The following is a 22,949-nucleotide window of genomic DNA, read 5'->3' as shown; positions in this document are numbered from 1 at the left end:
TTTACTAATGAGAATTTAAAATACTATTTTCATAGACCTTGTAACTTTTTGCTATTATTTGCATTCTAACCCCATGGTTTACTCTTAATCTATTACTTTATAAGCCTCTTAAATTTTACCTTTAGTAATTAGTGGTGGTTAATATGTTTGGTCTCTCTTTTCTTTCTTTCCAGTGTGTTTTAATTAACTTTTATTTTTCAATTGCAAGAGCCAGTTAAACATGTGAAGTTGTTTAAAATCTTTGCAATATCCAGACTGTCTACCTGATTGATTCTGTCAGATTTATTAAACTACAGGATACCATTAGGGTTCTTTGGTCTGTGAAGTAGTGTTTGCAGATTTCTGGAATTTTACTTGTTTATTTCTCAGAAGGCAATCTTAATTGCAAGTATTAATGGAATATTTTATTGTCATCCTGCTATGTAGAAAGTCTTGGTTTGGCATAAACTATCTGTGAAATGGGGTAGGGCATTTCGTTTATGATTGGGCTGTTTGTGGACTTCACTTTCTCGTCAAGGATCTTTTTGAGCCTGAAATTCTGTTATGCTAATCTTCTTCAGGGAAAGAGCATACTTGAATAAATAATGTTTGTTTCAGTCTCTTACAAAAGGCCAAAACTTCGTTTTACTACTGTTCGTAGCACATTACCGCTGTTCTAGCATATCTCAATAGTTACCTATAATGTATTTTACTTATGTATTATGATATTTAATTATAAATCTGAATTAACAATACCATTTTCTCATTGCCCATGGTGGGAATGGCATTAGTGGGTTTTATTCGTTGTTTTTTTGTTTGTTTGTTTGTTTGCTTCAGGTATGTCTTCCTTAAACAGCTCAGAGTGAGGAAAGAACTCCTTCTTCTCCTCTCCCTTCCTTCTTTGTTCCCTCTTTCTCCCTCCTTTCCCTCTCCCCTTCTTCCTACTTATTTGTTACCTGTTGCTCTCAATATTTATACAATAAAATATTTAAATTTATTTAAATTTTTAAAATACAAGATAAGTTTTTAACTAATCTTTGGAGGTTTACAGATTCATTGGTTGAGAAATTTAAGTGAAAACTACATCCAGATGAGTATCATAATCACATTCTAAAGTGTTATATGTATTTTTTAAAATATTTCTTTCTAATTTCAAAAAAATATTATTTACATTTTGAAAGAGCACAAAGAATATATAATATTTTGACATACATGTTTCCACCTCTTTTTGGGAGTATTTACAATCTTTCTTCTTTTGTTTTAAACTTAATATTGTACCATTTCCCTGTGGTTGAACTATACTTTACTGATGCAGTTGGCTCCTTTTTGGATGGCATAATTGTTTACAGTTTTACTTTTTCATAAATAATGCTCTAGTTGACATCCTTGTACAGAACTCTCTGATATTTCCTTAATGGAAATCTGTAGTCATGCAGTTGTTTCAAAATATGTGAAACACTTTAATATCTTCCCCACTTTCACTTATGAGCTTATTGAATTATTCATTTTATAGAGGTGCAGGCACCTCTAATAAAGAGGGGAGGGGTATTTATTATGTATTAGATAATGTGTTGGGCCCTTTGCATGTATTATCATTTTTAATCCACATAGGAACACTGTCACATAGGTAGTTTTGTCCTCTTCAGAGAAATTAAATGGCTTGTCTACTTAATGGCAGAATCAGGTCTTAGACTTGCAATCTAATGTTCTTTCACTGGCTCAGAGGCTCTCTTTGTAGGGGCTTGTGGCAGGAATAAAGAGGTGCCCTTCCCTGCGCTCTCTCCTGCTGCCTCATCTTCTGCTGACTGGAGTGTATGTCTCTTCCCTCTGGTAAATTCAGGTAGAAAAAAGGCTGGAATACCTTTTGCTGTCTCTGGCATTTTAAGAGACCATGTTCATGTTTGAATCTAAGGAATGGATATAAAACCAGAACATTTTAAAATCATGTCTTTAGGAAACAAAACCCAACTGAAAAATAGGCTCTTTTTTGGTATCATTCTGGAAAAGACATAGTAGAAAGTTGAAGTATATGTGGCCATCTACTTTCACTAAGTTGAATTTTCTCTTTGAAGTTTATTAATTTAAAGTGTCAAATATTCAGATAATAAGTTAACTGTAATAGAAGAATTCAAAAGGCTGTGTATCTTTTGTTCTACCAACAGCATTTAGGTTGGCAGAACAGGACATACAAATGAAAATGAGAACTGCCTGTAATTATAGCCCCACATTTAAATAAACATTGACATTAAATGTTTCAGTGAGAAGTAGCCCCGTTTATTATTCCCTCTTTGTATGAATACTATACATTGTACCTAACTTTACTGTAACACTTACCACACTATGAGCAGTTACTTTTATTCTGATTTGTCTTCTGAATTGTGAGGTCCTTAAGGGCAAGAAATGTTTTTTATTTCTCTATCACTAGCCAGCTAGAGAAAGAGGGAAAGTAGCATTGATTGAGTTCCTATTTTATATGTACCAAGCACTTTGCTAAGACACAGATGTCAAATCCATTGTTTTCAAACTTTGTAACTTCCATAAAAATGTTTTGATAAAAAGTATTTCACTTGTTAATATTTGTGATTTTTATATTATAATGTTAAATAAAACTGATAAATCACAATTTTAGTGGACTAAATACCATAGTGGTTTGATACTTACCATTATTCACTTATTAAAAGACACAAATAAGCTTTTTTTAACATTTAAAATTTTTATATTCCTTTCTCTGTTTAAATTTGTATTTCTGTTACACTTTTCCCCACCAGATTTTATCCTTGTGTGATGAGTTTTTATGCATGAATTATGTTTTGCATGTAATATATTATGCATACATTATGAAGGCAATGTATTTTTATGCATTAAAACCTTTCATGCATGTTGATCACCCTTTCATATGTCTCTACAACAAATACGTGTGAAGTCAAGTTTTTTAAAAAAATCTCCTAGTCATTAAATTGTGATTAGCATATAGTTAGTAAAACAACATAAATATGTTAAAATGTTGAATCATTATTAAACAGAAAAAAATAAAGTTATTGGACTTCCCTCTTTTAATGAGATGGGTGAAGCTGATCTTTAATTTTTTTCAATTAATTCAACCTTTGTGCATAATACTCAGTGCTGCAATAAGACCATGTTCAACATCAATTTTATTGCCTCTTTTTTCTTTTAGTGGTATAAGTGCTGAGAGATCTGTTCACATAATTAATTGAATGATAACAGAGTTTTGTTTCAGCAGTTGTCACTCAATTATTTGAACTCTTCTAGCATCAAATGATGTATCATCAAAAATTATTTTTATTTATCTGCCAGCTGATAATTTGATTAGATCCTTCAGTTTTGTTGGAAGAAAGTAATAGAAACCACTTGACTTGCCAGTTATTAGAGTCATTAGAGACTTGCAATTCTGGGAAGTATACCAAAAAAGGCTTTGTTAAGTCTTCTTAAATAACTAGTAATTATATCTGTTAGTGTTTTACTTATAGGCATGCTTTTACTTCAGCATTTTAGGAGGTGCTGAGAGAAGTTAAATATTGTTTATTTCGATATACCTATGTCAAAAATGTGTTTTTTTGATAAAATATTTTTATCAAGTCCTTTAAACATGTTTTAGCGAAAGCCATTTGTTCAGCTTAAAGCCATTGTCTGCCTTGGAACCTTGTTGGCAAAACTGCTTTTCATTGTCAAACCAATCAGTTTTAATTTCTGATAGAAAAAGTCTGGCTTTATTTTTCAGTTCAAATAAATGATTTCATTGTATTCCTGTGACAATCATCTTCTCCTTGGTAGATAAATGGAAGGCAGGGAGCCTTGTTTAAGTATGTTGCTTGGAAGAAATAAATTGACACTATCTTTCTTGTTCTTTTTTAGAAACTCGCTTAGCTTTGCTTCAGCAGGTTCTCCCTGAAAAGCAACATCTTCTTTAATGATGAACATGGGATGGAAATGATAAACTTTTTAAGTGAAAATTGTGACGTTTCTGCCCCATTCCGTAATATATCTGAAGCTGGAATGTCATATCACAATTCCTCCTTTTTAATTTCTAGCATCATTCTTTATAGTAACAATATATAAAACAGGAAACCCTATAGTTAATTTGTCATACTTTAAGTAAGGAAGGGTTTTCAGACAAAATATTATGAATCATTCCTTGTTTAATACTTCAGAGGTTTTTATACCCAGGTAATGCAGTACAGTTCCATTCAGGATGAGTGAGAGGTTTGCCACTCTTTTTATAAAGTGAGTAAAGGCATTTGTAGAAGGGGAGTCAAGAAAAGATAATTTATTAATTTATTAAATTTTGGGGGGAGGGAGTAATTAGGTTTATTTATTTTAGTAAAGGTACTGGGGATTGAACTCAGAACCTTGTGCATGCCAAGCATGCACTCTACCACTGAGCTATACTCTCCCCACCAAGAAAAGAGAATTTACATGACCTCTCCGCTTGGACCTTGGACCTCTCTGATCCATTGTCCGACAGATTAGTTTTAGAAAAGAGATAAATACAAGTGGAAACTGAAGCCCTGTCCTTTGTTGTTTATCTATTTCTCTGTACTCCTCAGAAAGTCTGTTTTTTCTTCAGCAGTATAAATATATGTTATTGGAAGATCTTTGTTCTGATAGTTATGGTAGCTTCTATTTTATAGCCAGGGAAACTTAGACTTAAAGAAGTGAAATAATTGCCTATGATCATTAAGCTAGTCAGTGATTTAGTCGAGAACTCCAGAATATATTTTTCCTCCTGTGTCACACTACCTAGTAAGTTTACTATGTATTTAACAAATGAATAACTGCATATTGTTTTGTGAATTCTTAAATTCTTAACATTGTAGTAGTTTCTTCAGTTTTGAACTGCTGGATGATTAGAACATTACAGATGATTTCACTACAGAAGAATATTGAAGATACCTTATGTTTTCAAAGCATGGTCAAGTTGATCCGGCTTCAGCTCTTGAGAAGGTGTCTGTAGAAGTGACTAATAGAGCATCAGAGAATTTGAGCATTTTTTAATATTTTATCAATTAAGACAGACCTGTTAACCATGTAATAATGCTTATTTGATAGGGGTAAACTGACTGTATATTGATACCACAATCAGATGTCTATGAGGCAAACATACTTACATGTTTATATGACCAGCATATTTCTGTTTCTGTGTTACAGATATTCTCTTAAACCAAATGACCAAATCTTGGCTGAAGACAAACACAAGGAACTGTGAGTGCATTGAACCCTGGATTGTACATAATTTACTCTGTCTATGGCATTGATATGTATAATTTAAAAAATTCCATAAAGTATAAAATATAAAGATGTAATAAATACTATGATCCTAATCCTAATAGGATTAGGATAATTTATACTACATAAGGTTAACATGGGAAATAATTGTTCCTGTGTGTACATTAAAATGTGTAGTATTATATTCCGTCATGTAGATTAAGGGTATTTTGGGAAATTTGTCATTTCATTTTCTTTCCCTAGATAAAGTGTTAAATTGTCATTGTTAATTTTGGTTCTTGCTCAGTGGACTTTCACATTATGCTTAAGATGGAGAAATATAATTTTCTTTCTTTTGTTGCCTTATGAAAAAGTAAATGCCTAACTATGTTTAGCACAAGGTAAAACACTTTAAATATAAAGTTTTAAATGTGAGTGAAATTTTGTTTCCTTATAAAAATTTAATGTTCTTAGGGTTCTATTATTCAGATGAAAGTAACTGTACACAGGATTCTGGGACATCTCTGTTACTAATTTTCTGCCCTATGGTAGTATCTAAAAATATTACTACCTCACAGGAACTATGAGGTTTTTGGTTAAAAATTATAGATTTGAGACTTGCAAAAATTCATCTTCTTGCTTTGCAATATCATAAGATTGTCCAAAGAGGGAAGCCCCCCACAAAATATATATGCTTTTATTTTCTAATAGTCTAGGTTTTTTCTATCATAGAGCAATAAGAAAGTTCTGATAACCTTAATTATTATGCAAATACCTAATGTCAGATAATATTCTAGAATTAAGAATTAGGAATTTGAGACTGACTATACCTTCACCTTGGACCACCCTTGTTCTTGATAATAATTAAGGTTCTATCCTGTTTATAAATACACTGGTGAATTTTACAAACTTCCTTGGAAGTTTCCCTAATGTTTGACATTCCCTTATGTTAACAATATTTTAACTTCTGATTCAAGGCTCTCATGGTTTAGTTTAATATAATCTTCAGTTGTGTATGGAGAATAACTTTTTTTTGTAGATAGAGTGCTTCAAGACTATTATTTTCTTTTTAAGACTAAGTAATGATTTTTCCAAGTACTTTTTAAGCTGCTTTTTAAAAACTCTGTCCTGAATATTTTCCAAATTATATTTTCTTTCTTCTCTCTTATTGAAGAGATTGTAATAAGTGTTAATCATAAAATGGTACGCTCGATGTGCAGAGGAAGGATTTCTATAAGAGTTCCTACAGTTGATACATCCCGTTGTTATGCTGGCCTTTCATCAGTATTTTTATATTTGTTCTGTCTTCATTGGATTATACTCTCCATAATGGGTTCTCAAATATATTGTCCAGATAATTTATACAGTTTCTTTCTTTATTGCCAAGTATGGTCAATGAGGGTAGGTGATTGTCACTGGACCATTGGTTGGTTGCTTATTACTTATAGGCCTGGTAACACCTTTTTTTGGTTTGGGAATTAGGTAACTAGTCAACCTAGAGTTTCCTTTGGGCCTTCTAAACTGTGACCAATATTAAAAATACTGGAAAAGTGCAATAATATGAATATTTTCATTTTATTTAATACGTAACTCATATTAATGTGTTAATTCATTTACAGTTTCTTTAGCTGTCTGTGATATAGTTCACCCTCATGGGTAGACTGATTTTTTTCTTACATTTTATTATGAAAAATTTTAAATAGGATCCATATATTCATAATCCATAATCCATATATTCATAACCTAGATTTTATCATTAACATTTTACTATACTTTATCACCTGTTTGTTCATTCTTTTGTCTGTCCATTACTTCATTTGGTTTTTGAATGCATTTCAAAGTAAACTGCAGACATCAATGTTTCCCCATAAATACTTCAACATGCATACCACCGACTAGAGTTCAGTATTTTAAGAGTTTTTTATCTTTACATATAAAGTTTTCATACAGTGAATTGCACATATCTTAAGTGCATATTTGCTGAGTCTTGATGAATGCGTAAATGTTTATAACTCAGTCCTCTATCAAGATATAGAACATTACTGTCACTCCAGGAAATTCCTTTATGCCTTTTTGTAGTCACTCTGCTCCTGCCCTCCCAGAGGTAACCATTATTACAGGATTTTTTTCTACTATAGGTTAAAATTTTCCTGTTCTGGAATTTCTTATTAATGGAATCATACGTATGTTCTGTTTTATATAATACTTGTTTCACTCAGTATAATATTTTTTAGATTCGTTTATGTTACTGCATGTAGCAGATAATTTATTATTATTGTGGATTAACATTAATTGTTTATCTGGTCTCTTATTGGTGGTGGGCATCTAGGCTGTTTCCTTTAGTTTTTGGCTACTATAATAAAGTTGCTATTAATATTTTTGTACAAGTCTTTTTGTGAACATGTTTTTATTTCTCATGGATAATTACTCAGGAGTAGATTTGGCTGAGTCAAAAGGGGAACAATATATTCAGTTCTATAAGGAGCTACTAGATTTACTTCTAGTAGTGTCATTTTACATTCCTACCAGCAATATATGAGAATTCTAGTTGCTCTACATCCTCACCATCTTTTGGCATTTGTTCGTTTTTCTAATTTTTGCTATTCTGGTAGATGAGTAGTGGTATCTCATTGTGGTTTAATTTTATATTTCCATGATGACTAATGATATTGAGCACTTTATCATTTGTTCATTGGCCATGTATATTTTTTTTGAAGAGTGTTTAGATCTTTTGCTGATGAAAGAAATTGGGTTGTTTTGTCTTTTTATTGATGAGTTGTGGAATTCCTTATATATTCTGGATACCAGTCTATCAGATGTATGTTAAAAAAATTTTTTTTTCCTCCAGTCCCAGTCTTACCTTTTTTCTTACTGGTATCTTTTGATAAGCAAGTTTTTAATTTTTATAGAGTCTCAGTTATCAAATTTTGCCTGTATGATTATTGCTTTCTGTGATTGTCTAGAAAACCCTTACCTATCCTCAGTTTATGACAGTACTCTTGTTTTTTTTTTCTTTAAAAACTGTGTGAATGGTTTGAGCTTTTTTGTTTAGGTCTGTGATCTGTTATGCGTTAGTATTTGTATTTGGTGTGAGGTAGACGCTGAGGTTCGTTTTTCTTTACCTATATGGATATCTAGTTATTTTAGGTCCATTTACTGAATAGATTTCACTTGTTGATTGAACTGTTTTGGTGCCTTTGTTGAAAATCAGATAACTGTAGAAATATGGGTTTATTCTGTTCCATTGATTTACTTGTCACTCTTTATGCTAGTAATACAGTATAGTAAGTATTGAAGTCAGTTACTATAAATCCTCCAACTTTGTTCTTCATTTACAAGATGGCTTTGGATGTACTAGATCCTTTATATTGGCCTATATTTTAGAATCAGTTTATCAATTTCCTCAGGAAAAACCTTTTGGGATTATCATGGAGATGTTGAATCTATCTGGGAGAGAACTGACACCTTAACAATATTTAGTCCTTCTTTAATTTTTCTCAGCAGTGCTTTGTATTTTTTAGTGAGAAAGTTTTGCATGTTGTTTGGCTAAATGAATTTTAATACCAGCCTTGCTTTATGACTATGAATTTAGAAACTAAAATTTGAGGGTTTCAAATTATATTTTCACATAAAGTGTATTAAGTTTGAATAGATGATCTTTTCTTCTCACAGTGCCTAATAGCTCTTCTGGATATACCATAACAGACCTTTGGTAGGGCGATCCTATCTTGTTAACAGTATCAGGTGTAAAACATTCTGGCTGAGTGTAAATTTCCAGAATTTTCTTTCTTTTTTTTTTTTTAGGCCACTTGGAACATCCTCTGAATTTGATTGTTGCATACTTTTTAAATTACTCTTCTTACAGATTTCTATTCCTTTTGAATATGTTACATAGTAATTATTTTATAAGTTAACTAACATTCATCACTAAAACTGTATTGCAGTTATTATTATACCACATAGACATATTCAACTGTGTAGGAAAATGAATGATGTCCTTAATCTTTGCTAACTGTGGTTAAAATGAATGTCATAAGCCATACCAGAGACTGGAAAAGAGAGGTAGATACTTAGCTCAAATCTGTCATGATTATTAGAGAAACTCTTTAAGGTATGTAGTATGATGGTAGGTTAATAGCTCAAATTTTTAATCTAATGGAAGTGCTCTGGAAAAAACTTGTATGGCATTATGACAGGAAAAGTAAATTTTATTGATTGGAGTAGATTTTCAGGTGAGACCTTTTCTTTTGTCACTACTTACATTAACAATTTACATCTTTTCTAGGTTACCTTTTGCTTTACTTACTTTATTTCAATTAAAAAATATGTTGGAAAGGAGTCCAGAATCTTACTAGGAGCTGTATGACTTACATCTTAATACTTAATGTGTACTCATTTTATAGAAAACATAAATTTCGTCAACCATTTTAAAATCAAGTGCCCTACCACTGGATTAATCTTAAATGACCCATTCTCTTTTTCCAGTGCAATTAAATAAATTAACTCTGAGGATGATTATGCAATTATTAAAATGTTTTTAGGAAAATATTTAATATTGTGACAATTAGGTAGTTGAAAAGCTTCCTTGTACATATTCTAGAAGAGAATTGTAGTAGAATAGTAGTTTTGTGGATGATGGGATTATAGGTGAAATTTTTTTCCTTCTTTGTACTTTTGTGTGTATTTAAAGTCTTTAATGGATTGTTATTCTATAACCAGAAAAAAGAATGCAATGAAAGAAATTCTAAATTCCCTGAATTTAAATTGGTAATTTAGTATGCTTATCTATTACAAGATGAACTTTTTCAACTTTATAATCATAATTGGAAAACTAAGTTAGCAAGCATAATGAGGATCTAAAGGTTGAGAGGACACAATTTAATTTTTTTTCTGGTATAACATGAATTCTTCTTTCTTTTTTTAAACTTTTTTTATTGAGTTATAGTCATTTTACAATGTGTGTCAAATTCCAGTGTAGAGCACAATTTTTCAGTTATACATGAACATACGTTTATTCATTGTCACAGTTTTTTTTTTGCTGTGAGCTACGAATTCTTTCATAATAACTAGTGCTTATGTAATAAGAATCTTATACTTGTGAGTATATGCTTGATTGATTTGGCATTGATTATCTTAATTCTTTTGGCTGCTGACTCTCTGCCTTGTAGTTTTTAACTTATACACGAAAGAACACTCAATTGAATGTTCCACCATAAAAGCAGGATATTAATTAAAACAAATTCACCAGCCCTTCATGAAAGCTGCTCATAAATAATCTCATTTGTGTCTTTACACTTTAAATAGACAAGATCTCTTTGTGCTCAAGACGAAGCTTTTAAAAATATCATATGAGGTGTAGATATAAACAACAGTAATTATCCAATTAATAATACCATGCTTTAATCTCATAAAACATTATCATTACTTCTTAATTCTAATCTGCTGAAGATAATCTTGATTCATCATGATACTGTAAAAATGCATTGGCATCATCACATTAGCTGGGTTTTTTAAAATGTACCTCAAGGAATGTAAAAGCATAATATAAAGTAGAAAGTTTTGAATGAAGTTATTGATGTTGTATCTTTCCTACTCCATTGAAAGCTACCAAAAAAAAAAAAAGATTGTCTTTTATATAACAGAGACTTAGCAAATACTTGAATAATTGAATGACCTTGCATTCCCACAAATGATACTCTAATGCATAGAAAAATATAACTTAAAAGTTTTATGATTTTTGTTCATAATAATTAATTTATATTCTTCTCCTGACTGTTACACACTCAAGGAAAGATATCTCATTTGTTCTTGTATCTTTAGTACTTCATGCCTGGTATGGCGTTCAAAAAATGACATAATTTTGGTACAAGTACTCCATATATAACTCAGAAAACACATATCTAAGCTGTATATAAAGATTTAGGTTTTACTACCAATCCTGCTAAGATACTTAGGGATTAACATATTTTGAATTTTTGTCATTTTTCTGAATGGTGGTATAAAACACACTTAAAAAAGAAAGCAAAAAAAAAAAAGAAAATGTACCTCAATTCTTTGTATATGTATTGGAGAGTACAGTCTTTTTTATTTATTTTATTATATTTATTTATTTTTTGTTTTGTTCTTTTGTGGGGGAGGGAATTAGGATTTATTTATTTATTTATTTATTTATTTATTTATTTTTAATGGAAATATTGGGGATTGAACTCAGGACCTTGTGCATGCTAAGCACACCCTCTACACACTCTACCATTGAACTATACCCTCCCCCAGGAGAGTACAATCTTAACTTTAATTATTTTGATGTTACTTTATGTGGTAAATATTAACTTTTTGTTTTTTGGTTTTTTTATTTTATTTTTTATTGAAATGTAGTTGATTTACAGTGTTAGTTTCATGTGTACAGTAAAGCGATTCAGTTATATGTATACATACATATATATATTTTTCAGATTCTTTTCCATATATTACAAGAAATTGAATGTAGTTCCCTGTGCTACAGTATTAGCTATACTTATATTTAAAATATTCTTCATTGCCTAATTGTGATTCAGATTCCATATACACTTAATCACTAAGGTTTCACGGATATTCTTGTTATTTCCCTATCTGGGGAAGTCTGACATGCAAGAAAACAGGGAAGATTGGTCAGCAATGAAAATGACACTTGCTTTTTTAAGCATAACCGTTTTTCTCAAGTTCCTGTTTTCTGAACTCTGGTCATGGATTAGTTGAGAACGTACTGAAGATTCTGGGGGGTGATTTTAACTAGGGAAGGTGAATAAATTAAAATTGTTATCTGATTAATCCAAAACTTTGGAATTGATACTTTACTCTCTATGTGGTCCAGTAATGAACTGGTTTTATTAGTCTGTAGATTTTTCTCAATCAGAGTTTTAGTTTTTTTAAGTGGAATAATTTAAAATAAATTAGAAAAATATCACTATTTCATTGAATAATTTTTTTTCAGCTGCTTACCAGTCATTATGCCAGGCACTATTGAAAGGAAAGATACTGACTTTATAAATGTAGTCTTACTCTCCTGTTTAATGTTATTTCATATTTCAAAACAGTTTCATAACTGGAGATTTTGTAATAGGTTTTCTTATTGTTAGACATATCTGCAAGCTATACAAGATAGAACCCTTTTGTTTTCATTTATGAATATCTAAATTCTGTGTTACACTGAATAGAATATTAAGATTAGATCATAAAGATTCAGATAAGGAAAAAAAGCTGGGTGGAGTAAGAGACAAATTCCAAAGGCAAGTATAAGTACATTTAAAAGTATCCATTGCCACTTAACATAGATAGAAGTAACTTGATAGCTGAGAATTTTTTTCAGTTTGCTGTGCTATAGAAAACATGGGGAAAGCTATTTTTAAAAAAAGAGATTCTCATTTATTTACTTGGCTTTTCAAGATCGCTGCCAAGATAAAGGCTGAAATTTTACAAATAGTGTTTGCTGTTCTAAAGTATATTTTCCCTTTTATTATTGAATGAATTCTCCTTAATGACTGTTTCTTATGTCAAAAATTGAATTATTTTGTCAATTATGCCTTGAAGTTAAAAGTTTTATCTTGTAATAATTATATTGAAGTTTTTATCTGTTTAGTATTATGATGAAATAGGAGAATATGAATTATGTAAGAGGTATGAAGCAAGAGTATTGGAAAGGACACTGTTAAACGTTAATCTTTGGTTTGGTGTAAAAATATTATAATCTCTTAAAGAATAATTCCCAGTTTTTAAACCAGCAGGGGAGATTTTTAAGTATTTAAGTGGCATGTTTAAAAACATGTTCAGAGCCCTTAGAGACAATGAGTAACATCTGATATGCTTTTAAATTCATTACTGTTGTTGTGGCTTAGTAATTCTTTGAAAATGATCAATACTGTTTTGTAAGAGTAATATAAGAACTGATTGCCTATAAAGCTGATAGATTTTGTTCCTGGCAAATGTATTTGCTTAATGCCTTAGAGAAAAAAAATCCTGGCAAGTGAAAAGTCAAAACTGAAATAAAGACTATCTAGGACCATCAATAAGGTTAATGGATACTATTTTTTCAGTATTCACAAATAAGCTGCAGTATTTTAAATATCATGAACATTTTTATTGTCCCTTTCTCAGGTCCCACTTTCTTTTATATATTTTAAATTATAGAAGTTAGATTCTAGAAATGAACCCTGGAACTAATTATCCATGATTTATAATGAATTGAATGAGATCCACATAACAAACTGACTTGCTGTGAGTTACACTGATATTTAATGACAGCGCTGAACCAGAATCGAAGTCTCCTGCTTCCCATTTAAGTGCTTTTTCTATCACACCAAGCAGCTCCCTAAGTATACAAGAATTTTTTTTAAATAAAAGGGCTTGATACCCAGTGCAAGATTCAGTAACTGATTATAATGAAATCAGTAGCTATCCAGACTCAATGGCTGGTTAATTTCACAGTATTATGGTTTTAGAAACTACCTCAGACTCTTTGCATGAGTTGAGGAGAGTCAATCAAATAAATACTGTGTATACCTTAATTTCAACTGCAAGGCACTTCTCATTCTTCCAAGGAGAGGTTATAATACAAATTCAGCCAACTTGATTCTAAAAGCTTTTCGAGATGCTTCTGAAATAAGTCAAATTTATACTTACTATTTAGTTTAGTTAATGTCATACCTTTTACAACCACATATTATGTGAAATAAATTAAAAATTTTTTTTATTTTATACTTCTCATTTGTTTGAACATTGAGAATTTTCCTCATCTTTGTCCACTAGGATTCCTTTCTCCAGGACAACAATCTTCTTTGATTTTTTAAATTGTTTGAATCCATGTCTAATCCTTTCTTTAGACATTTTATCCTAAGCTACAAATGCCTCTTACATAGAGAACATTTTTTAATTGATTTTTTTATGGATAATCATGATCTTTATAAAGTAACTGTTTACTATGTTGCTTTTTAAATTGATCTTTAAAAAGCTCTATGTAATAACATTCACCATTTGTGCTCAGGAAGCTGTGCCTCCAGGAATAAATACTAAATGTGTGTTCAAATTCTATGCTCCTTTTTTTAAACTAATACCATCAGGTGACTTCTGTAAGACTCCCAAGCTAGGATTGATTGAATTCTTTTCAGTCAAACACAGATGGTTCTCAACTAATCTGTGACCAGATTTCACCCTTTTGGGTGAACTGTGCTCTCACTTTAAAATTCTAGAATTTCATAGTTTCTTCTTACCTGTCGTTATATCTGGATTGTGAAACTTCTGAAAGATTTGTGTAAATATTTATTGTTTAAGAGAAAATTATTAACCCTGTCATAAAGGAGAAGAACTCATTACAACAGATAATTTTAGTATTAAGCTTTGTCTTATATTCATGCATGAATGATAGATGAGTGAAAATTGTATGTTATTAGTGGTGAAATCTTCCAAGCCGTAAAGGATTTATCCTAAATTGCCACCTGCTGCTTTTGAAGACATTTATGGTGCCCTGGACTTAGCATTAGAAGAAACTTAGTTTATGTATGAGTTTTGCCATAGACTGTAACCTTGGTGTATCAGTTAAGATTCAATTCCAGTATGAGTATTAAGAAGTAAGAACCTTATTCATTGTCGGGAAAATTAGGGAAGTAAAGGTCCAAAAGGATTAGAGAAATGTCACTAACCAGTCCTTGTGTAGGTTAATGAATTGGAGCTTTCAAGAAGCAGCTAAGCATGTCTAGCTGCTGAAATGAACTGGGGAGGGAGTTGGTGGGTTGTTGGCTCTTGCAGTTTTCAAAAGAGCATTTGGTGATGGGCTTGGACCTGGTTTGAAAGGTGAGCTGGAGGTGGAGTGGGGATAAAGTAGGACAAATTGGAACTCCGCCCCGTACCTTTCTGTCTGTTGTTTTTCACTGCTGCTTACCAGTAACTACCCTTTATAGTGAAATGGCTGCTGCTTCATGTGCACCTCACAAATTGTACACAGATTTCTCTTGTTGCTAATACTAACCTGAAATCACATAGGGAAGGAAATTCTGGGAAATGTAGTTTTAGTTGACACAGTATAAAACTACTACACTTGGATTAATCACTTAATCTCCTGCATTTAACATCCTCACTGTAAAATAGTGAGAATTTCACTTTATCTTGTTAGATTTAATGAGGATTAGATGAAATTATATATATATAAAAGTTTTGAACTACAAAGAACCGTAAAGGTTAATTGTGATGTAGGTTTTTGTGAGTATGATGATGCTCATGAAAACCCTCTTGCTCTTAGAGGAGCTGTCTGTCATATATCATTGTGGGGTTAGATTAATGCTTTGCTATTTTATTACTATCCATTAAGTAAATGATTTCTTTAACTAGGCGCTTCTTTTTTGGTCTGTTTCCATAATCCCTTTGAATATAGTTTTTTGAGTTTCTGGCATAAAATTGTTCAGAAAAAAATGATACTGGCCTTTTTTGCTTTCTACCTCTTTTTTCAGGGGGAAGGGTAAACTGTTTCCTGAAGCTTTTCTAGGACTTTTCAGTCCAAGTGTACTGCATTGATCTTTTGCTATAAATAATTTACTTGACAGTATTGTACTATGTAATATCTATGAGGTGAATATTTTTTAGGGTCAACATGGGATAGAGAGAGTAGAAACTGCTAATATGTTGAATTCTTTTTCCTTCTTGGTCTACAACAGACAAGAATATTTTGAAAGTGAAGCTATGACAAATATCTACCTGAAAAATAATGTCAGGGGTATGCCCACATGGTCTATATTCCTGTAAATATTGAGTCAGATTTTTTGGGAACTATATAAATTTAGGAGTTTGGGGGAACTTTTATGGCTTAATATTAGCAGCTATTCTAATTCTTGAAAACATTTTCTCTACTAACTGTAATTAATGGTTTCTTTTTGGAAGTGTTGAAAAATTGAATAACACGTGTTAAAGAAGATTTAAAAAATTTTTTAATTACTTTTATGCTCTAATTTAATCCTTATAGCAAGCCTCTGAGGTAGATATTATAATTATTCCCATTTTACAGGGAACTGAGGCTTGGAGAGATTCCATAGCCTGTTTTATAGTAGGAAAGACTGCAATTTGATTTCAGATCTTTTGTATTGCTTTTTACTTTAGCTAAATTTAGTGACTTAGGAAAAAGAATATTAAAACAAATTTTTTAGAAGAATGATTTATTTAAAACAAACATTTACTTCACAGACTTTTTTTGGGTTTTTTTCTTTTGATTTTTTTTTTCAGTTGAAGTATAATCAGTTTACAATGTTGTCAATTTCTGGTGTATAGCATAGTATTTCAGTCATACATATACATTCATTTATTATTTTTCATTATAGGCTACTATGAGATATTAAATATAGTTCCCTGTGCTGTACAGTGTAAACTTGTTTATCTATTTTATATATGGTAGTTAGTTCTGCAAATCTCGAACTCCCAATTCATCCCTTCTCACCTACAAACTTTGTTTGTGATAGATGTTTTATTTCATTAGTTTTAATATGACTAGAAAAATGCTATAGTTTGTAGGTAATACTGTGGGTTTTTTGGTTGGCTGATGACTCAGGTATAAAACATTAGAGGATAATCTGAGCTTAATGTTGATGAATAGAAATCCAACATTTCCAACAGACTAGGTCTTTTCTTGAAGTTCTGTGTGTTATAAATTTATTTCTTGTGATGCTAGCTCCCTCTGTAGAACTTCATTAAGATTGCAACTTAATTTTTTCAAGGATTTAGCAAAGTGATTGAAACATTGTCTATCTAGAACAGATTTAAATTTTTTCTTATAAATAACACTTCCAAGTGTTTTCTCTTGTGAAAATGTTACCTTTATAAAAATGTTTGACTTGAATGTACTAAATTTTAGTAGCATATATGAAGAGAAACCATCTTCCTCAAATATTCTTACTACTTTAATGCTTAAAAATTTTTTTAAAATTTTTTATTAAATGTTTTTTTTTAATGGAGGTACTGAGGATTGAACCCAGGACCTCATACATGCTAAGCATGCACTCTACCACTGAGATATACCTCTACCCAGTTTAAATGCTTTTTTGTTTCTGAAGGCCAGAGACACTTGTGATTTCTAGGTCTATAAGTATGTGCTGGGTAAGACCAGAGAATATAGAAGAAACCTGTTAGAAGATTTGAAAAAAGAATTTTTTTTGGAAGTTTAACTGATTTTCCATCTATCATATTTGAAATTATCTTTTTTAAAGAGTTTTTTCAGTCTTGAATGAGAAAATGGTCATTAAAGGAATTTTCTTTTTTTTTTTTCAGTCTCGCAGAAAGACATCATTTATGCATACTAGAATGATTCATTTCCTTTTAAATTGAATTCAACAAAAAATTCAACAAAGAAATGTAGAAAATATGCTTCATATACACAGTTTCCATAAACTTATGTTCTTGTAGGAAAATCCTTTATTATCAAGTCCTATCACCAGTTTCCCTTTGTGGGAAAACTACTTTTTCTCCTTTCTCTCTTTTCTTTCCCAGATTTTATATTTTAGTATTAAATTGTGTAATTAGCTCTTCAAGGATGTTTTCCCTACTGAAATGAGAACGGGGAAATGTGACTGGCTTCCAAGATGAAATTTAGAAAAATGAGTAAACTGATGTCAACTTTAAAGCTAGGGACTAAAACATAATATCAAGATAGGAAAGAACTAAATTATATATGCTCTTTCAATTAAAAAAATAACTATACTCTCTTCTAAGTAGGATTGAGGGACGTTGTTAGGATGATGCATGAGTTGGTTTTTAAACAATTTTGAAGGATAATTGTCTTTGAACCTTTTGTTAATTCTAAACATATTTATTCTGTTAAAGTATAATATTGCTTATACAAACATGGAGATGCATTATGATGATACAAAGAACGTCAAGGATGTTTTTTTTTATATTTGTTGACTTTGAATTTGCTATCAGAATTGTTTGAAAGAATAGAACTGAACTGTTTTAATATAACAATATCCTTCATTATCTTTTTTAAAAAGTGGTATATATTTGACATGTAACATTGTATTAATTTCAGGTGTACAAGATAATGATTTGATATATGTTTATATTGTAAAATGGTCACCACAATAAGTCTAGTTAGTATCCATCAGCACACATAATCACAGATCTTTAAAATCTACTCTTTCAGCAACTTTCACATATACAGTTGACCCCTGAACAACAGCAGGGGATTAGGGACATGCACCCTCCACATGGTGGAAAATCCACTTAAAATTTAGTCTGCACATATGATTCCCCTGTATTTGCAATTCTCTATCTGTAATTTCAATCAACCTTGAATTGTATAGTATTGTAATGTACAGTGGACCAATGCAGTTCAGACCCATGTTGTCCAAGGGACAACTGGACAATACAGTATTACTAACTATAATTACCATGCTATATATTATATCCCCAGGACTTACTTATTTTATAACTGCAAATTTGTACCTTCTGACCACCATCATTATCTTTAAAGCATATATTATGCCTTGAAATAGTACTGTTGTTTCCTTTATTAGTAAGCAGTTTGTATTGCTATATAAGTACTTTGCTAGGAGTCCTAATAGTTTTTGTTTTTCCTCTAATTATTAATGGCTACTTAAATCCATGTCATTTCGAATTTGTTTTGACCTATGTGTTATGTATCATGTGTATAGGAGCACTTCCCAATGTTAGTACCTAAATTGTTTATTTAAATTTTTCTTTATATTAACTGAAAAAGATTAGCCTCATCTTATATCAGTGAAATCCTGAATTTTGCACATTTATTTGCACATTTATTGATTTATTTGAATATATTACTATTAAGGTGAAAAATGTTTGCCACTTAAAATTGTCTTACATACAAGTTGACATCATTTGTTTCTTGATATGATACACTGAGGAAAGAATATCACATGTGTAGTATTCCTACAAAAAGCTGGCCGGTACTCAGGAGTCACTGTTATGAAAAATAAAGGACTGGCAAATTTGCAGAGAAACCAAAGAAATATAAAAACTAAATGTAATGCGTGATCCTGGATTATATCCTGGGAGGAAAGAAGGAAATATTGTAAAGGACTTTGGGGCAGCTGGCAGAATTGAATATGGACTGTACATTAAATAATGGTATTGTAGCACTGTCAATATTCTGAATTAATAAATGTACTGTGGTTATGAAAAACAGTGGTCTTGTTTTTAGTAAATAACACACTCAGGTATTGGGAGTAAAGGATGTTGATGTCTGCAATGTACTCACATGGTTCAGTGATAACTATGAATAATAAATAGTTATATATATATATATATACTTATATAAATCAGGGAGAGAGAGGTCAAATTCTGGCATAATATTAATATTAAGTAAATGTAGGTGAAGAGTATGCAAGTGTTATTTGTATAATTCTTGCAGTTTTTGTTATGTTTGAAATTATTTCAAAATAAGAAGTTAAAAACATCTTGTCTCAAGTATGATCAGTGGTACACGTACTATACTTTGGAATGACTTGACCCTATGGGTCAGCAGTGGCTGTGGTAGGTGTTTTTAAATAGGCAGAACATTTTAAAAAGAAAACCATGGAACTTCCTTTATCCTACTGGACTAACTCCTCATCTTTTAAGGCTTAACACAGCTGTGAGTTCTTCAGGATATCGTTCTCTATTGCATAGCCTACCTGTACTCTGGGATTAGTTTGGTGTAAACCATCAGACAGACCAGAATTAGTTTTGACACTTACTAGTTGTGTGACTTTGGGTTAGTTACTTATTCCTTAAATGTTTCTTCATCTAAATTATGAGAATGATAAATATAGAATTATTGTGAGGATTAAGTAATAATAATGCATATAGACAATTCCAGGATGCCTAGTATGTGAATAACTACTCTCCCTACTACTTTTATTTATTTATTCTTTGTTTATCTTCCTTGCAGACTCAGTACTTTGATCATAGGATTCACATTTTATTCATATTTCTACCCCCAGTGCCTGGCACATGGGAGATGGTTATTAAATATTTCTGAATAACTGAAGACTATTTTAAAAGATAGTTTGCAGAATATCTATGTTTTTCAGTTCACCTATTTATATGTACATTTTACCAGTATGTGGGTTTATTCCCAATAAATAGTTTTGGTGGTTCTTGGTTTTGCTACAAGGTTGTTGGCTAATTAAGCAGACTTATGTTTATAACTGTCTTTATGAATGTCATCAAATTTAATAACAGGCTCCTTTAAGAAAATCAGATAGGTGCCTAAGATACAATTAGATGCTTCTCATTATTCCCTAAATATTACCAGTTTAAGTTTCTTAGAAGAGAACAAAATCTTTCTGTTTTTTCCTCCAACATTTGGATTGACTTTATTTGGAATGATTTCTGTGACTGCCCTCTTAAATCTGGATTCTGAGAGAATTTTTAATGCCCATTTTGGTTTTCTTTAATTAGAATTCTTTTCTTTCAAAATATGTGGTAGATGAGAACATAAGCTTTTTCAGTACTAGTTCCCTTTAAAGACAGGAGATTGTGTACTTCCTACATTGTGATGCCTGTGATCGTGAGTAACAGACACTCAAAGCAAAATGACTTTATACTTGGAAAATTTTGTTATTTAACCCAATAAATCTGGAGGTAGAGGTTGCTTAATTCAGTGCTTCAGGAACATCATCAGGGAGCACTGGGCCCTTTGTGCTTTTCTATTTACCATCCGAATGTAAAGGCTGGTTACTCCTCATGGTTACAAATGGGTCTTACAGTTCCGGAGCTCAGATGTTAGTTGGTAATGTCTAAAGACTCTCAGGAAAATCTTCGTGTTATTTTTTTGAGAGTAAGAAGAGTTTTGCCAGAATTATCCCGGCAGACTTCTTAATTTATCATTGACTTCAATTGCATCATATGCTCATTCCTAAACCACTGACTGGCAAAGAAAATAGAATTATCATGAATGGCTTACTCTAATCAAGAGTCATTCTGTGGGTCAAAGCACAAGGCTCCCTAAATAAGTGAACAAAATTTGGGGTTCACTGGAAAAAGGAAAAGCTGTTGGTTTGGGAACTAAAAATACACTGCTCACAATGTTTAAATAAAATGGTTATGTCAGATTTCCCTGGGAACACAGCAGCCAGGGCCAGACTTAGAGACTGCCTCAGTGAGAGATTTCCTAAAGCTATGTTGCCTGAAATAAAATCACGCAATGTGAGAGTTGTGGTTAAGTTTTTATCTGGGACAAAATGGGGACCATAGCTCAGGAGACAACATTTCAGATAGCCCTGAGAAACTATTCCAAAGAGACAGGGAGAAAACTCAGTATTGTATATGATTTCAGCGAAGGAGGTACGTACAGTCAAGCACACATTTAGGTAGAGGCTGCTGCTAGTCATGAGGAGCAGATGTCACTGTTAATGATTTTAGTGCTTTTCTAGATGCGAAGAGATGCAAGAATTTGGCTCATAAAATCTTCTCCTGAAAATATCTAACTTTCTGATGTCCTGTTCAGCCAGTTTTCCCAGAGTACAGAATGCCTCATTCCTGATCTCCATTCTGAACTCCTTTCAGGGTGTGCTGGAGGTCAGCGGCTGCAGTGGCTCAAGATTTTATCCAAGCAGAGTTAGATGGCAAATGCCAATGTGATCCAATCCTTGTAGAGGCAGATGGCAAGTGCCCTTTTTCAGTTAGCAGCTACTTTCAATCTTTCTTCCTTATTACTGTGCACATTGAAGAAATTTAAAATTTTAAAAAATTGAAAATTTAAACCCATTCCCTGATAGTAACCAAGATGTAAAAATATGAGGAATTGAGTGAATATTTTTTAAAGCATGAGAGTTTTGTGTTATACTCAGACTTGGAAGGGGGTATGCACACTTACGTAGCCTCATGGAAATACTGCTCCCTTTTGTCATGACTTAATTTTCAGCCTCTTTTATTTCAACCTCAGCAACCTAGAAGGACATAATAAACAAATTAAAAATAAACAAAATTATTTACTGTCTCTAAACTTGGAAAGGTTGAGAAACACATTGAGAATTATGGTATGCAGTGTAAAGTGCTGCTGTGATGAGTGCTCTGTATTTGAGAAGAGAAACTGTGTATTTTAAGGGGATCATAATGGGGAAGTTGGTCGTATTTCTCCTGCTTCCTGAAAAAAATCATTATAGTTCCTTTGTTTTTATTTGTTTGTTTTTGTTTAAAGCCCTAGTAGTTTGGGGAATTTTATTCCAGACTGTTATAAATGACTACTCAATAACTTGTTTTAGAATTGTTTTACTTAGTCACCTGACAAAGGTAGAATTATAATTTCACTATAAAATGAAGAGTATTATCTCCTCTGCAAAGAAGTATAGATTAGCCATGGGTGAAAGCAGCGACTGTTGGTTCAATACACCTTGAAGAAAGAATAAATAGAATTGAATAATCTCTGGAAAAAGCAAGATGGACTGTTACATTCTAGTACTTACTTACTATGTGTAAGAGTGTTTAATGTTAGTAGGTGATTTTATAATCCAAAGTATTCTAATTTAGATATGTTTGAATCATTTTGTAATCACTAAACCACAAAAATTCAATTTGCTTTTGCACCTTTAAAGGAAGTTCTGTCTTAATCTCTGTAATACTTCTATATATTTATGCTTTTCATTTCTCTTTAAAGCCTTTTTTGTTAATATATGAGATTTGGAAAATAGTAGTAATAATGCTGCAATTCCTTAAAGATTATAGTAGTATATAACATGACAGTGTTTCTCAAAAGTGGATAATTTTCAGCCTCTCTTCAA

The 22,949-nt window shown here is 31.5% G+C and overlaps 1 protein-coding gene across 4 annotated transcripts in view; it reads left to right on the top strand.

The window, feature by feature from the left end:
* Window positions 1-22,949, top strand: part of ADK (adenosine kinase) — a 410,069-nt gene that overhangs the window by 45,390 nt on the left and 341,730 nt on the right. For all 4 annotated transcript variants that reach the window (XM_031682313.2, XM_072971270.1, XM_072971268.1 and 1 more), the window contains exon 3: window positions 5,146-5,199. In XM_031682313.2, the coding sequence (XP_031538173.1) occupies window positions 5,146-5,199 (54 nt within the window). The remainder of the gene's footprint in view (window positions 1-5,145; window positions 5,200-22,949) is intronic.

This window comes from Vicugna pacos, chromosome 11 (assembly GCF_048564905.1).
Source record: "Vicugna pacos chromosome 11, VicPac4, whole genome shotgun sequence".
NCBI lineage: Eukaryota > Metazoa > Chordata > Mammalia > Artiodactyla > Camelidae > Vicugna > Vicugna pacos.
The sequence above is the reverse complement of the archived record's forward strand: the minus strand, read 5'-3'. Positions and strand labels throughout refer to the sequence as shown.